We start from the raw sequence: 17,437 nt of genomic DNA on the forward strand, positions 1-17,437 counted from the left end.
GACCATGTCCACAAACCAGCAACTGCTGGTAGGCATTCACCACAGTCCGATAACCAGTGTTGATCTTGGCTGTAAACTAGCTGTACTTGGCCAAGTGGCCATTTGAAGTGGACTTCAGGACTTCATAAGAATGTCTTCTTTAGAATGTGGTCTGAAATGCAGTGAGACTGAGCTGTGCGTGTGCGTGACTTAAGTATGTTTAAATGATATGTCATTTTTTTTTGGTTTTTGGTTTTTAAATGGTTTTATAATCTGGCTGCAAACAGACATCACTTTGGCCTTACTCTTCCTGTCTGTTTGAGCAAGTCTTTCACCTCACTCCACCTAAACTCTACGGACGACCCTGAGTTTGATCAGTGTTTGTGTTTGTGTGAGAGAGCATTAACACACCTCCACACACATCCCCTTCATACCTAAAACTGTGGGATTCCTCTTCTGCTCTTCAAGCAAATAATAAGTGCCCAAGACCTTTCCATCAAGTATGCTATTAGTATGTCATGACAAGTTGCATACGCATAACACGCCTGTTTAAAAAAGAGCCATGGGACCACAAATGCAGGTAAAACACTGGCTCATCAAAGCTGTACCATACATGCATGCTTCACACATATTTGAAAGCCAGACAGACACACAAAAGACCCAATAAAATAAAATAAAAATGCAGAGAATTCTGAAATCTCTAGGATTAGTCTAGCACTCCTTTAGATTGGAAGTGCATTCAGTGCAAGAGATTGGGTGGTTATGGGGAAGCCTCAATCAATTCTCCCAATAAATTGTCCTTGTGTTTTTGCATTATAAATATGTTTTATCTCAATTTAAATAAAGGTAGACAACCTTTTAGAAATTGCAGGACCATGACAGAGGTCTACAGAATTGAGGCCTTTCCCAACAGGTGCATTGATGGGGTATACTGTACGATACAGGGAAGGGGGACATGAACATTTAGATTACACTCTATGTACACAAAGAGTACCGATGCACACATTCATGCCTTTTTAATACTAATAAACCTCTGTAGATTAAATGGATAAATGTGTGATTTTGAGATTCTTTAAAAACATATGCATTTGCTCTAAAGGGTGTACAAAAGTATGTGCATAGCAAAATGTGTGGTCCTTGCTTTTTTGCCTTTACATTCCTAACATAAATATGTATGTACTTTACATGTGAATATTTGCTTTGAAATGAAAAAACAAAAACAAATTCATATTTCAATAATTAACATTTGAACATTTTAAAGTGAATCTCTTTTAGTGTGGCAAATACCACCTTTATCACCACGTAAAAGAATAAATTTATATACATATATTATATATATCCTAAATTTTGTCATGACCTAATACCTCCATCTAGATTTTCCTGCCTTCAATTATCCAATATAATGTAGCTGTACTCAGCCTTAGGAAGTCCATGAGTCTTTTCTGAAAGAGCTCAAAGAGAATGTGAATGCTACAAATCCTGGGTGATATATGATATTCTAATTTGGATGTTTTCATGCATATTCTGAAAGAGGCAATAACAAGTTCCTTTGGGTTAAAACAACCAATGTAACAGAAAAGTCAAGCTCAAGGATATTCACATCACCCTGTGACTTGCGACGTCACAGGGTGGGTGCATGGGTTGCACTTACTCTCCAGTTGGCTCTTAGTTCTGAATGGAGAGTGAAGTATTACCATGGTTTCTCTAGAAAAATCTTTTTTTTTTTTTTACGTGTGCTTGAATGCTATTGAACTGAATGAACCATATACTTCTTTGTTTTCCAAAAAAGAATACATTTGTTTACATTTGCCTTACTTCAACAGTGTCCCTCTCACACATCAAGGTTTGGATCAGCTGCGGTGAGAGGAATCCAAAACCCAGAATGCCATTTTACATTCAGGCATTTGCTTCACAGTCTGATGGACAGTCTCGGGTGGGCTTCAGCCCATCCACACTCCAGAACACGTTCTTTGGGTTTTCTAGCCCTCAGCCTCTGTCCTTTTTTGTTTTGTTTTTTTAACCGCACTGGCTACTTTGAAGTACTGTGGCTTTGATTATACAGTTCTCGATTGGACCTTATTAGAAAGGTTTGGAAGCATGGCAGACATCTGACTAAAAGAGACATGCAGAGTTGTGATGTTTGTATGTATACATGTGTTTGCATGTAAGTGTGTGTGTGTGTGTGTGTATGTGTGTGTGTGTGTGTGTGTGTGTGCATGTCTCTCTGAGCAAAGAAGCCACACCAGTGTCCTGTCTACAGTAGATGAAACCAGGGTTGGTGTACATGGTGGTGGGGCGTGATGCTGAACAGATACAGGGTAGATGAGACAGTGGACGAGGTCTGTCACCCAGAGACAGCTGTTTTACTGCCCCGCACTGCTGGGGTCACACTGAAGCAGCCGTACGATTGATGGGTCATTTCTCGCTCCTTCCACAAACTCCTCCAGAGACAGCTTGCCTAAAAAAGGCATAATAAACAAGACATTAGGGACAAACAATATTTTTTTTATCCTTGTTGAGTATGACACATACTGTGGGTACTACTTACAACATATCCACACACTTTTAAACAACAAGCGCGTCCTATCTAGTGGGAGTACAGAGGGGACACTGTTATTGTGTGTGGACAGGGGACACAGAGAAGAAGGGGACAGAGCACTGAAGGGTGCCTCACCATCACGATTTGTGTCCATCTGTCTGAAGATCTTTTCTGTGCGCTTCTCTGGTGTTGACTCATCTTCCGGCATCTTCATCACTGAGGAAACCATCTTATAGATGGCCTGATGGAAGAGAGGAGGATATACAAAACAGAAAGAAAGAGAGAGAGAAAGAGAGAGAGAGAATGTTATCACCATGTCACACTTTGAAAATGTCAAACTATGTTCGTCATGACACAGTACAGTAGACACGGACACATTTATTCAGTATAAATGATGTGCACTTTACGAGACAGACACACACTTTTTACTTTCACAGCTATTTTTATGGAAAGGGTTTGGCTCTGTGAAGTGTCCGGCACACACTGTGCTGAAAGGATCAGTTACAGGCTGTTTTTTGCTGTCTTCTTCAATCAGAAATGGCACTGCCTCCTAAATGGCAGAGACCTGCAATTTATAGGGGGTGGGGGTGTAATGAGTACCATCAGGTCATTTTCTAGCAACTTGGTTTGAATTATTCAGAGTTTAAAAAGTAAAGTCGTTTAGAAATACAGGAAGCACGTCACACACATAAACGTCAAAAATCCATATGAATGTGAATTAATAACGCAGACTGCAAAACATTACAACCATCATATATACCAGTGCTAAGGTTCATCTGAGTTTCTGTTACCCGAGCAACCAATTCTCTCTATGTGTCTATTGAGACCGACAGTTTAGCCAGACATAATTATGTGCTTCACTATCTCTGGCCTGGAAAATATGTTCTGCCAGCTAAACGTCCATCGCTAGGAACAAATCCTGAAATGAACTCCAGAACAAACCCCAGTCTTAAGCATATATCTCTCTTTTTAAAAAAAACAGTAGACTAAACACAGGATGTGTTGCTAACAGAGAGGATATTTTGGTATAAATCTTACTCTGTTTGTCCTTTACTCTACTTAGTCAAAAATTACACCATCAAAGCAGTAAGAAGTGGACAGAAGTCAGCTTGGTTAGGCCACCATTTTAGGCTTTGTCTCTTCTTTGTCTTAGTAGGATTGAGGTCGATCACAAAACTTGGCAATGGTTTCGCCAGATCGGATTGTGAGCAAAGGCAATTCTGCGACAGTGGGCTCTTTGGGGAGAAGAGTGAATGAAGAGAGACTAAGTAACAGCACGAGAGATAAAGATCAGGAGGGATTATTTTTAGAAGCATTATGGGGTCTTGAGTGATTCAAAACTCTGCTGGGATACCTCAAATGTAATGGCCTGGGGGAGATGGGAGAGAGAGAGACAGAGAGAGAGAGAGCGAAAGAGAGACAGAGAGAAAGAGAGAGGAGAGCGAGTAATAGACAGACAAAGGCAGACCCAGGAAGAGGAGACATGCAGCTCTCTATGATGACTAAGTTGTAATGGAATGGCTCATAGGCAGCAGGGGTCATTTTTCTATGTGTGTGCCAAATGCCACTGCCTGACTGAAATAGCATGTTTGCATGAGGGCCCCAGACTGTTCAGCAGGGGTACACACACACACAAACCCACACATTTTACATTTTAAAGGAGTTTCCTGACATTTTAAAGGAGTTTCCTGTTTTCTAATGTTGCTCACACACACACACACACACACACACACACACACACACATCTTCATTTGGACACATTTGAACAAATATGAAAACATGTGAACAGCTTTGTATTTTCTTCTTGTTTTATGAATGTTCCTGAATTGCATGCTGTATTAGGCTATGTGTCTCGAGCCAGTTGGAATAGACTGTTGCTTGTATTCTGTTTCAGATCCTGATACTCATTGGAGCGAGCTAACTTTTTTGCATAGGCAAATGGAAGTATCTAAATAAAATGTACCATCCTGCCGTTATTGTCTTGTCTCTGCCTGCACACACAGTAGGCCTAGCCTACATGCCCCTGTCATGTGCATCTTTTACTTGGGCTAGGCTACCTCATTTACCAAAACGCTCTCTTACAGGAACAGGAAAACATACTGAAAGAAGCAACAGTGACCACAAACGCACGCCTCACGCGCTGCTTCTCGACATACCCTCAGATACACCACATCCCCCCCTGCATGACCTCACCTGCACAATTTCCAGCATTTCATCGCGGCTGATGTAGCCATTGCCGTCCAAGTCGTACATACTGAAGGCCCATTTGAGCTTCTGGTCCAGGCGACCACGGGACGTAACGCTCAGTGCAATGATGAACTCCCTGAAATCTATCGTTCCGTCACCATTGGCGTCAAAGGTGCGGAAGACGTGCTCTGCGAACTTGGAGGCGTCTCCGTACGGGAAGAAGTTAGCGTAGATCTTCTTGAACTCCTCCAGGGATAGAGCGCCGCTGGGGCAGTCCCGCAGGAAGCCCTTGTACCACTCCTGGATCTCGTGCTCAGTGAAGTCTGTGCTGTCCACAAGATCCTGCATCACCTCAGGACGAAGCTTGCTGTTCTGTTTCCCCATTGCTGGTTGGTGTGTTGGTTTTTAGACTAAGGGGAGAAAAACAGAGAGAAAAAGGGGTAAATGTTTTGTGTTTAACATAGTTCACCAAACAGACTACCCTAAAAATAGAATTGCACTGAAATAACGTATGTTTTCCCCTCGTTTTAGCACACGTAATAAGCGCAGCCGGGATACATTGCTGAATTGATTTCAATGGAATTATCTGTAACAATAACGGACGTCAGATGGGCAACTGAAAAGGGTTCTGGTGTGCGAGATGGTTGCTGAAGATGGTAATGAGTGAAGCTTGCAGTGCATCCACCATAAGCAGCAACAACAGAACTTTCCGCTAGGCCTATGCATATTGGTTTGTGGGCGTCGAAAGGTGTCGTGTCTGTGTGTGAATGTTTCTTTATCACTGTGTGGTTGTGAGGTTATATCTATTCATGTTTTGCTGTATCTGTGTCTTTCTGTGGTTTGACAGTGTGCCTCTACGTGTTGGTGAGGCAATTGCCGACTTGACCTCAGCTCTCTTAAGCATTTGCTGTATAGAGTGGCCTCTCCTACAAGCCACTGTTCAGCACTTATAGGCTACTGTTCACCCGAGGCATGCACACTAAGTGCTGAAGAACCCACATGATGTGAGCAGTGCACTGTCCTTGGTTGGTGCTGTGAAGCCCCAACACCACACTGACTGAAGAAGATCAATGTCGCACCATCAGCTAAATAATAGCAAGAATGAAGAAAGTCAATGAAGCAGTTTTGCAGCAGCCTATGTGATAAATTTCTCTGTGCTAGCAAAGAGCATCTGTGTCTGTAAACAGGAAACAGTCCATCAGTCGGCTTCAGACTGTCACTGGTTCACTGTCCACATCCACTGCCCAACAGAACAAAATGGACACTTTTTTAAGGCAGTCTTTAAAGACACTGAGACATCCATAGGTGAATAAAACAGCCACATTATATATTGATTTCACCATAAGCTTGGCCTGTATGAAGATAAATCCATTTAATGAGCACCCAATCCTTTGAAGGGTAATTGAAACAGTGTCACCATTAATTTTCTCTAGTCAAAATGCCTTTGCAGATGGAGCTGTTATAGTGATGAATTGTAAAGAAGAAGAAACGTGTGAGGAAAGTCTAAATAGGCTATATTTGAAATTACGGAAGGAGAAGAAGTCTTTTCAGAGAGGACCCATGCCTTAATGATGACATCCACTGTGAATTGACATTATAACACTAACCTGCTACACCTTTGGAGAGAAACACTGAAGGTTCACACAGGAGGACGGTGACACAGGATAGTTTTACCGACAGGACTAGCCAATGAAAGAGACTGGGTATGGAAACTGCACCTGCAATGCATCAGTTTGGTTGTTTTCCCTCAACTAACAGGCCTGATGTCCAAATGCTCAGAAGCTATACACTAATGAGACCCAGACCTGCTGTGCTTCAGACCACTTCAGGGTAAAACACTCTGGTCATATGGCCAGGGATTTAACGTCCTGCTTCAATTAACACTGACAAACGCTGGGATGTCAGCTGTCTCTGAAAGGGCACATATGGTATCTGTAGAGAGGGCATGTACATCAGATGGAGCAGGGAATTATGGGTGCATTTGTGAGAATGAGGAAGTGTGTGTTTGTTATGTTTCAGTATGTGGATATGATGCAATGTGTGACAGATTTAAGTGTGCTTTTGTTTGTTATTTTGTTATCAGTTTATATGAGAGGAGTGTGTAAGATGTGGAGATACATTTGTGTTGCACTTAAATGGCTGCCTCCTAGCATCAGCTTCAAAGATGAGACATTAGACATGCACATCATCATCACCCTAACAGCTGGTGTCCGATGGAGCTCTGCTGGAATGAAAAACCCACAGGGAACTGAGATGATACCCGGGAGAAAGAAAGAGAGAGAGAGAGAGGTGGAAATAGACAGATAGCAACAAAGATGGAGAATGAGACATGAACAACACGACACAGGATGGAGTGCAATAATTAGTGAAACAGAAATAGAGAGAAGGGAGAAAGAGACAGAGAGAAGGCAGAACAAGACAGACAGACAGGGACGTGACTGTAGGGAGAGCAATGGATACAACGGAGGGCCTAAAAATAGAAAGATATCATAAGAGTCATGACCCTAGGCAAGTTGGTTAAGGCTGCACAGTTTGCCACTAGACATTTTACAATGCCCCCATGTCTATCAGTTCTGAGATAATATGGGTTTAGAATTTGATAAGAGTATGTACAAAACCAAACCACATTGTGAAAACCGGTAAGAACACAAACTGGAGGAATATTCGCTGCACCCTCTGTTTCATCATTTGATGGTCATCATGGCAACAGCATTAACCCAAACAGTGTCCAAAGTGCTGCCATGTTTTAACACAGTAGTGTGAAAGGATGAGAGGCTCTGCAGACAGACTGAAGGGCCTGAGTGTGCCTGTTCTACTGCATATCTCCTTCCTAGCGTGACTCACTGCTGGCTTAGTCACCGGGCTGGGAGTGAGACCTCCACAGTAGCCTAATGTAGGAAACAGACGGCTAATTCAATGGAGCAATTTCCCTGCCGGCACTTCTTTTGTCTGCCCACACGCCACATGCAGCCGCCACTAACCGCAGCAGCGGTCATCAATCTGCGTTTTAATTGCTTAATGGGTTTCTTGCATTTCCATAATGTCATACTCTGTAGTCATAGCGACAGACACTTCAATCCATCTATTAGTGTGCAGGAAAAAAAAATATTCATATTCACTCGAGACCATCTTTGTTAGCCATCAATTGATGGATCATTAAGCAACAATGAGTGTTAGCCATCATTAATGAAATGGATGTTGAACCAGGTTAAATGTGTCGACAATGACAACAGATTTACAATGAAGATAAAATATGAGTTAAAAACCAAGAACAGTGTATAATATCATTGGTCACTTCTTGATGTTTCTTCCTGATTCAAATGAGACCCTTGTGTTGTTTGACATGTCACGTTATCTTATCCTTCGCCCTGCCCTCTTCTCAGTCTGTCTTTCTCTCTCCCTCTTTTATCCTCAGAGATGTTCCTGTCTGGTGTCCTGGGGACAGTCACCTTGGCCCAGAATGACCCTGCTCTTAAAGCTAGCCAACTATACCCTCTGTGTTCACATCACCACTGATCCTACTCCAGGTGGGTTGGGGCGTTCTCCTGAGAACTGAGGGTTCTCAGCCCAGTGTTTATACATGATGGGACAAGGGGTTTGGAAAGGACAGCAGGATCAGGAGGCTTGAAGCAGCCAGCCCAACCATGTTCCTCTATTTCTGGGCCTCAAAGATCGCTCTCCAATTAACCCTAATGCTCTTAGCACCAAAGTGAGCGTGGCAGCCTGGCTGATGATGTCAGCATTACATAAGCTGTGCTGCCTGGCCAGAGCCCGTGCCCATGCTGAGGACAACACCTGAGGGCCAAGAACAGGCCAGGGAGGTGGGAAGATGGTGACATAAGCAAAATGTCCCACAGTGCCTCACATCTGCATGTGCAGTACTACTGAGCTATATAAGACATAGATCTACTTTGACGCTGTGTGGTAGTTGAGCATGAGAAATGAGAAATGTGTGACTAGTTTGGGTGTTTTGCATACCAAGAACATGACAGTGGGTATGTTAAGGGGTTTTAATGCAAGTCAATGCCTGCATCTAAAAAACAAACAAATCAGGATTGCTATACTCTGAGCAAACTGACATTAATGGAGAAGACACCCTCATTCTAGACATCTGCCATAGCCCATACAGATCCATCTGGAGTCCATTGTCTCTGTAATGAAGTATCTTCAGCCATTCCATGTACACTCACTCAGCTAACGCACAACATTACACAGCCATTAATTCAGCCATTTCCTCTCTGGACAGCCTCTCCCCAGCCTTGCTCACACAAGCCCCTGAGCTCCAGCACGGCAGCAGATGAGGCAGCATGGCCGAGTGCGCTGCTGTTCACATGCACGCCCAGAGACAGAGGCAGAGGCACAGCACACAAATGGAGTGTGGGAATGTGCATCTGTGAACGTGCACGGAACACAATCCTCAAGCTCACTGTTTACATATGAATCACACGAGTCACAGGAAACAGACACACACATATACACACATAGAGAGAGAGAAAGGGAGCGATAGAGAGATAGAGACTGAAACACACACACACACACACAGATGAAGCACATTGACAGGCTGACCAAGATGATATCATTTCAAGTTGATCAAAGACTTTCGAGCTAAATTTGGTGAGCTGTGCTTCTTTAGGAATGGATTGATCCTGTGTTAAATTTTGCAGTGAGAACGTCACCATCATTCACAGCACTATCACGTGAGTCAATTGGAAACAATCCAAACTTTCCAAAAGCCAAGGTCATCCAAGTAAGGCTCTGGTATGACTGGTGCTCTGTCTTTCTTCTGTGCTCACGTACACACGTATAGCCTTGTGTTTGTGTACCCACAAACAGTTCCATACCACATCCACCTTAGACCTGCTATACTGCTGAAAGTTTAATCTTCCTTCCTCTGCATTGCAGGCTGTTTTAAACATGCAGCCCACATCCCACACTCTTGTACATGATTGGAGCAACTGGGGTGGGGAAACACACTCACCGCTGCTAATGTGTGCACATTCACACGTGAATGCTAATGCGCAGCAGCACAATTGATATCTAATTCACCCCCTGAGCCGACGCATTACCACAAGATGGCAGGTGCCAACCCCACTGATGCTTGGGGGGGGGGGGGTGCAGTACCATGCTGCACACATGTAATATTAGACCTGAGTCAACATGGGGATCTGTGACTAAGCAGAGGAATATTCGCTGCAGCCTTATGAGTTAACCTTGGTGTTTTGTGTACGTAGCGAATCCCAAAGCATTTCTGTCGTCCTGTGTAAACATGAATCTGTCTTGACGTTAATCATCTCTGCAGCACTGTGGAGTTTGTGGCATAGCTTCTGTGGGTATTGAGAGAAACAGCCAGGCATTCAGTAAACAAAGAGCAGATTTGCATCCTTATTAATCCACAGCTAATCCTCCATGTTTCTTTTTGGCCATGGCAGATGTCAAAATGCTTTGCAATTATTGAAAAGACAAAATTGAGAAACTAAAAATGTGTCTCTATTTTCTTTTGTGAAGATTAAGGTGCTTAGCTCCTGCCACACTTGTACCAATACACCTCTTTGTGCTTTAAAATCATTTAGCTTGGGCTCCTGCACTTCATTCAGACTGTAGGCCTGACATGGGTCTAAGGCCTAGTCCACACGTACGAAACCGATCTTTCTTTCCTCCGTCTTCTCTGAAACCGCATCAAGAATATTTGCGTCCAAACGGATCCATCTCAACACGACTCAACACGTTACTTCATACCCCAGGCCTATAGGTGGCACTGTTTCTTTACAGAAATTGACCAAAATTTGCGCTTTACAAACAGACAGAATAGGCTACGACCAAATGGCTAGTGCAAGGAAACCAGAATTGTTTGTGTGGACTGATGGTGAACTGTCAACTGTAGTCAACTGTAAAACTAATAAACTTTATTTTACGGTTTGTGAAGGGTGCAGTCCCGTCCTTTATTTGGCTAATGCAGGTAGGCCTACTAATCACCTTTACTTTCTTTGGTTGTAGGATAGTCCGTGATTCACATTAGTTTTGGCTATCACCGCAATTAGGCTACTAAACGCAAGGCTTACGCAAGTTCTAGGCTATTCTGTCCCCACATTTATACTATTGCTATAAAATCTTGGTTAGTAACAGTCAATAGCCTACTTTTGCCTGCATCAAATCGCGCATTCGCATTCAGTGTGCTACCATCGGCTTAACGTGAGTTCTAAGCGTCTTTCTTTGTTCACTCGACTGTGAATGCATGTTGTAAGACATGTAAAATAAATGAATGACACTGGCACTACGCACAAATTAATGTAGCCTAAATGTACACCGCACTTTCCTAATAACTTAAGTTCTCTCGCGTCACTGACAGTAGAATGCATAAAAAAACACCGGGAAAAACAGTGTTCAGTCTACCAAGTCATAAGCTATCGGCGCTGCGCAGCACCAGTTGTGATATTTATCTTACGGAGTGTAATCGTAGGTAATGTCATGTATGAAAACTAGTATTGTTAGGCAATACTATAAGTGCAAGTCCAGGGCAGCTGAGGTGTGGCAATGACATCATCGATACGCAAGCAGGATGTGCAGTTTCGCTGTCTAAACAAATTCAAACGGGCTACGGTTTCAGATTTCTCCACTCTGGGACCAGGTTTCAGAAAGGTGCGGTTTCGGGCAGTGCGTTTACAGGATTCGTTTGGACGCTCGGCCAAGACGAAGCAAAACCTCTGCGTTTAACCTAAAAAGCGTCTCCGTGTGGACGGGCCCTAAGAGACGATGCACTTTGGGGGAGGATGTCCAAGGCTGCCATTCATTAATAGCATATTAATTTAAAACAATGAGTTGGCCTTGGAGCATTCCCTCAATCAGTCTGCATTCACTGAATGATGCAGCAATCACATTTCTCCTTCTCCTTAACCTTCTTAGCAATTAGCTTTAACTTGAGAACAAGATAAGCTACAGTTCCTCAAAACATATGGTGGAGCACAAATGCATCTTATGGTAAAGTCAACAAAACGAGGACCAAAAGGCCTTTAAAAAAATCCCTGGAGCTTGTGTCCGAAGGCCCTTATTTGTGGCTGTGGGTACAAGACATCTTGTGCACATCTTACATAACACACACAAGCCCTTATTTATATCCTATCACCCCGGCTTAGCCCAAGTGTCCAGTGTTAATCCAGGAGCAGGAGAGATGAGACAGCCAGTGGGAGAGAGAGGAGGAGATAAAGAGCAAGGTGAAGGCATTGATAAAGGAGAGATAAAGATACAGAAAGAGACACACTATGGGGTAAAAAAGCATTTGTGCGACTCTGTGGGGGGCATTCCATTACCATACACTTCTCCACTCATCTCACCCCCTAATGAGCCTTTCTGACATCATCCTGCAGCTGAATGAAACCAGCGTCTCCATCACCTCCACTGCCTTTCTGCCCAGACCCATTACAGGCAGCGTCCAGCCCTGTGGTCATGTGCTCTGCAGCCGGAACATTAGAGCCACTCAAACAGCAGCCTGCTGTGGCAACAACAACTAATTACTTAATAAGGGAACGGACTGTTGTTAAATGTTCCATTATGCTTTGTAAGGCTTCCATATCTGAGGGTAAAAAAAAAAACAGCGAGATTCCCCCCCCCCCAGAGAAACACAACTCTGGACATAAAACGACATGTGAGTGTTCTTCTCTTGGTCTTGACAGATGACAGGTAGCTCAGTGTAAGATCTAAAGTGGGCAAAGCTCCCGGCATTCTCTGAGCCCTTTCAGGGAAGCTGGTAAGAGGCTGGCACTGGCCTGCCTGATGAGTCAAGAGAGGCAGCAGTGAGGTGTATTTTTAGTCCATCAGTACGTAAAGGTGAAGGATTTGTTGCATTTATACTGGTGTCATCTCAGGATTCAGATCTCTTCCCTGTCCTTCACATAACCTCTACAAGACATAACCTCTACAATGCCTCAGACATTCACTCTTTGCTACGTACCTTAAAATAACCACTAATGATGAAATAAAATGTTTTAAGATGTTTTATGTTTCCCAAAAATAAAAAATAAAAAGTTTTTTAAACATCTGTCAGTGTTCCACAAAAAAAACTGGCAGCAATGTTGCTGATCCGGCATGGCTTATGCGCTATTTGAAGCATATGGGATAAAAGTTGCTGATATCTTGCGACTTATCACCACAAAGTACAAAGTTTCCATTTTTATACATTTGGAGTCTGCTGTGAAAATACATTTGACTAAGAGGATGAAGATAATTCATTCTTTTCCATGTTTTAAATCCAAGACACATTTCCAACTATCAATCTCACTGTAAGATCATCCTGAACTCTGTATCAACTATCGTGACATCGCCCTGTGCTTCATCTGCTGTCATTTTCACAGTGAGTCTGTGACTTGTCGCACTATTAAAGACCAAAAGCAAACCACTTTAAATCCATCCTGTCTCATAAACTCTACAAAACTCTGAGCCTTAGGCCACAACATACTATATGACAGGAATATTTGCTGGCTGCCTATTGTATTATCAGCCACAGGCTTAAGATGGGAGATTTACTATGTTGAGCATGTTCTCTTAAAACAATCCACAATAACCTCATCCCTTAACCATGACATAGAAAGCAACACTGCACCATCTGAAAACCATAGATTACATCTATGCTAAGCCAACCAAATTAATAGCCTGATGCCTGATGATCTTTTTCCTCTTTACAGACTGCCAAACACCAGCTTCCACAGTCGTTACAGTAAATTACAATGGTCAAGACCGGAGAGAGAATAAAGCTCTCTATCTTACCTTCATTAAAAATACATTACTTAAAAGACAGAACCTCATAATGCAAAACACATTATACTACCAAAGCACCTGAAACATTACAGCACATGGCTGAGTGAGGGACAGAGAGAGAGAGAGAGAGAGAAATTTAGAAGACAAAGACAGAGTGCACCCATCAGACAGACATATTGGGACATTGTTTTCATTGTCTTGCTACTATTATCTACCAGTAAAAGAGAGTGATCCCTGTACAAAAGAACCCAAACCAACAGTGATTTGGTAATGCTGCCCGGGTGGTAGCGACCCCCACGCCTCAGTCCTTAGAGTAACTGACTGCTGTAGCTGTTGTCTGTGGTATAGGTGTGATAAAAGGCTATAAAAAGTGTTGACACATTCACAAAACAAACAAAAGCGTGCAGTGATCTGATCTTTTTGCAGTATATGGAGTCAGTTCTCTTACACGCTGTCATGCTCTCTCTCTCTCTCTTTCTGTCTCTCTCTCTCTCTCTCTCTCTCTCTCTCTCTCTCTCTGCCTGTCTGTCTCTCTTCAGCCATTCTCTCTTCCTGAAACTAGTGCTCTCTGTTTCCTTTTGAAAAAAAAAGATGCCTTTTAGCAGACTGTACTTGAAACAAACTGAAAGACAAAGCAAAGCAGACTCGTCGCACCTTATCAGAGTTTCCTCCTCACTCCAAAGTGAGGTCCTCTTCCTCTGTTCCTCTCTCTCTCTCTCCCTTTCTCCTGCCTGGCACTTTGCTCTCTCCACAGACCCACACAGTTTCCAAAGACTCTGTCACAACAGGAAGACCCGTGGCTGAGCAGTCTCTAAGTCCCGCCCCTCTCTCGCTCTATCTCTCACCCACTCACTGACTATGACACTCTTACATCTCTCTCTCTCCCCCCCCCCCTCTCTCTCAGTATGTCTAACATGAGTGCTTAACTCTCCCACATACTCTCTGTCCCAGGGGGCCGCCACTCTCCTCTGCTCTCTCAGCTTCCTGATCCCTGAGAGATGCTTGAAATGTTCCGATTTTTTCCCACTCCGTGTCCCTGCCCTCTCTTCCTGTGCCTCTAAACTCTCGGACACGGCGCGAGCTTGGCCAGATCGGTCTGGCCGTTCAGCACACAGGGCGCCTGTCTCAAAGGTATAGTGCGTGCTCAGTGCTGCAATGACAAGCATTTGTTTATGCAGCACAGATGAGCAGGAGCAGTCCACAACAAGGAAGAGAGAGAGAGAAAAGAACACACACACATGTGTGCACACACACACACTTACACGAGAGAGAGAGAGAGAGAGAGAGAGAGAGAGAGAAACAAACAAACACACATGCACACACACAGAGAGAGAGAGAGAGAGAGAAACAAACACACATGCACACACACACACAATCACACAAGAGAGAGAGAGAAAAAGGCCACTTCCTGCAACCTGAGCTGTGCGCCTGTGCTTGTCTGTCAACACTGGATTTAAACACAGGACGTGCCTGGAGCATACAGGTGTATCTGTGTGAGCACTGTGAGAGGCCCCTATAGATAGTCACACACTGCGCCTGTAACACACTGAAGTCCTGGGTCACTCTCACACTTTGGCCTCAGCTTTTCTCCTTCTCTCACATCCCCGCAGCAAAACCAACGCACACAAAGGCTGTCTCTTGGATTGGGCAAATAGTACAGATGGGTGTTCCAGCTAACAGTTGGCCTGGGCGAGCGTGCTCAGAAAGAACCTGAGAAATGGCAGCTCAAGGAGGACTCACTCCGGGCTGCCTGAGTTCAGCAGCTCAGTTGTCAATGAATGTCGTTGCTCTCATTTCCTGCCTACACCCTCAAAAGGGAGAAGAGAGGTCTGCAGGCAAAGAGAAACGGAGACGGCAAGATGTGTCCCAACTTTCTGTTAGCATCCATTCAGTGTGTGGCCCAAGCCAAGGCCATCCACAGCAAGCGACCCCCCGGGTGGAGCATTTGTACACAGAGTTGACTTTTCGACATTCCTAAATGTCCGATTCAAAACACTCCAGATCTTCATCCATTCCTTTACGCAGTACAGTTTAATTTCTCTCTCTTTTTCTGTCTGTCTCTTTCTCTCTGGTCCTTCTGCTTTCCCACTATGTGAAGTCATGCTGCAGTAGCTTTGCAGTGCTTGCAATATCAGAGGGACTCTGACAAGACCTGGAAACATAACCAAAAACCAAAACACACATGCACAGAAAACTGTTCCAATGCAAAAGGCTTACCTGAGATAAAAAGCAGTAACTGTAGATTGTGTAGATTGTGGTTGTGAATGGCTTATTCACAACAGTCCATAACCCAGTAAGTTCCCAGGTAGAGAGCGGGTGGCGGACACAGGCGCTTGGGTGCTGAGGAGGAGGAGTGGAGCAGAGGAAGGTGAAGAGCAACAGGTAGCAGGAGGAAGTCTCTCTCTCAGGCACTCTCAGCTCCAACTCAAAACTCTGCAAGACTCCCCTCAAGCCTTAAGCACTCAGCTTAGCTCCCAGCACCAAACTGCCTCCCCCAATGACGTCAAAGTCTCAGGTCACATGGTCTCCTGGAAAGCCTATGTGAGCTGGCGTTGCCCTGGCAACAGGAACTCAGCGGCTGCAGAGCAGTTTCGGTGGGTGGTCTTTGCTCACTTTTCAACAAATGCCAACAAACAAATAAACAAACAAATTCATAAACTCAAACTTAAATGATTGCATATAGTAATAGCTCAGGTGTGTTTAACACTCTATGCAAGTTCCATTTAAAATAATGTTTTTCTTTTTTGCAGTTTTGATTTGTTTTCTGCACAGTGTGAAAATGTGCAATTTCATCCTTGCAGTCTGGATTATGATGTGCATGACAGATGAAAGTTTGAATAGTGGCATGTTACATTCTTTCAAGTCCCCTTTGCATGGCATAGGAACACCACCATGATGACCTGAGCCAGGTTGCTTGGGCACAGCAGATGTCAAGGCTCACATTGAAGACCATGCTTTACTTAAAGAGATTAGGACAATCAAAGCCACCTCTCATTAACCTTCGACGACAGGTTCATAATGACTTACCTCACCCAGGTCTTGCTGAGTCAGTCTGTCTCTGCTTTGAAATATCATATTCTGCAAAACAAATGAGTTGGAGATTGAATAACTTATTATGCAGCATCATCCTTCTTAAGTTCTTCTTAAATTCTGATATGAAAATGATCTATGAGTTCCATAGCGTGTGTATAATATGAGCAAAGTAGCTGCTGCATTTCCTCCACAACTTGAATTGAACAAATAGCATACATCAGACACTCAGGGCTCTTATTTCTATAATGGCAAAGAAAAGAGTTTAACTAATTACATTACTTGAAGCAGGCATATTGACTGCACTGCTGGTAATATTGAGAACAAGCATGCATTTATCGATCTGTTCTTAAGCATACTGTATCAGTCATACCTGTCAATAAAGCATTTCCTAAATGTGCAATTACAAAGGTGAATGCACATTTGCCTGTGTCATCTGGCTTCTTCTTATGTGCAAGTAATGCGCAAATAATGTTTATGTTTGTGCTTGGGTCCACCCCATTCAAGACTGCAACAGCAAAAGTGTGTTCTGTTCAGAGGACAGCATTAGCATTAGCATTAGCATCATGACACTGGAACTGCTGTTTTCTGACCACACAAGGCCCATAGTGGCAGCTCAGCTTGCAGATGGCCCCTGGACGTGTAAATCTCTCAGTGCTGGCAGCTGCCAGCCACAGACACCCTCCGCAGTGCCACGGCCGTCTAACAGCCCAGCATGTGCTTCCCAAACCCTCAACACAGGCGCCTCCCTCCAACCCATCTGCTTTCATTGAAAAGACAACGGCACACACACACTCACTCACACACACATGCAGAGGGCTGAGCCTGGGTGGCGGGCGACGGCAGCTCACCCGTCTGGACAGGAGCAGGCCTGCTGCCTCCCAGGGCCCAAGAGGCTTTGAGTGACGCGTGCTTGGCCCCGCCTAATCCCGCCGCACACCTCTGCACAGGTGC

The 17,437-nt window shown here is 43.9% G+C and overlaps 1 protein-coding gene across 2 annotated transcripts; it reads right to left on the bottom strand.

Moving 5' to 3' along the window:
* Positions 1-231: 231 nt before the first annotated feature.
* Positions 232-15,889, bottom strand: ncaldb (neurocalcin delta b). Of its 2 annotated transcripts, none has more exons than XM_076302327.1 (4): positions 15,671-15,889; positions 4,712-5,115; positions 2,654-2,759; positions 232-2,437 (listed from the first exon to the last, which is right to left on the bottom strand). In XM_076302327.1, exons 2-4 carry the CDS (start codon positions 5,087-5,089, stop codon positions 2,343-2,345), a joined length of 579 nt encoding a protein of 192 aa, XP_076158442.1. In that variant the 5' UTR covers positions 5,090-5,115; positions 15,671-15,889; the 3' UTR covers positions 232-2,342. The 2 variants fall into 2 exon arrangements, with proteins under 2 accessions (XP_076158442.1, XP_076158441.1); XM_076302326.1 differs by lacking the exon at positions 15,671-15,889 and adding an exon at positions 14,108-14,229.
* Between the last annotated feature and the right edge of the window lie 1,548 nt (positions 15,890-17,437).

Source organism: Alosa pseudoharengus, unplaced genomic scaffold (genome assembly GCF_046254945.1).
Source record: "Alosa pseudoharengus isolate Yale_2024_CS ecotype anadromous, Long Island Sound unplaced genomic scaffold, YU_APseudo_1.1 YU_APseudo_1.1_scf_23, whole genome shotgun sequence".
NCBI classification, from domain to species: domain Eukaryota; kingdom Metazoa; phylum Chordata; class Actinopteri; order Clupeiformes; family Clupeidae; genus Alosa; species Alosa pseudoharengus.

What these genes read in the sequence shown, in the direction of transcription:
- ncaldb (XM_076302327.1), bottom strand. Translation starts at nt 5,089, where the DNA reads ATGGGGAAACAGAACAGCAAGCTTCGTCCTGAGGTGATGCAGGATCTT. An exon ending in AAATGCTGGAAATTGTGCAG is followed by an intron (nt 2,760 to 4,711) that starts GTGAGGTCATGC and finishes CTCTTCCATCAG; the next exon opens with GCCATCTATAAGATGGTTTC. An exon ending in GATGGACACAAATCGTGATG is followed by an intron (nt 2,438 to 2,653) that starts GTGAGGCACCCT and finishes TGCCTTTTTTAG; the next exon opens with GCAAGCTGTCTCTGGAGGAG.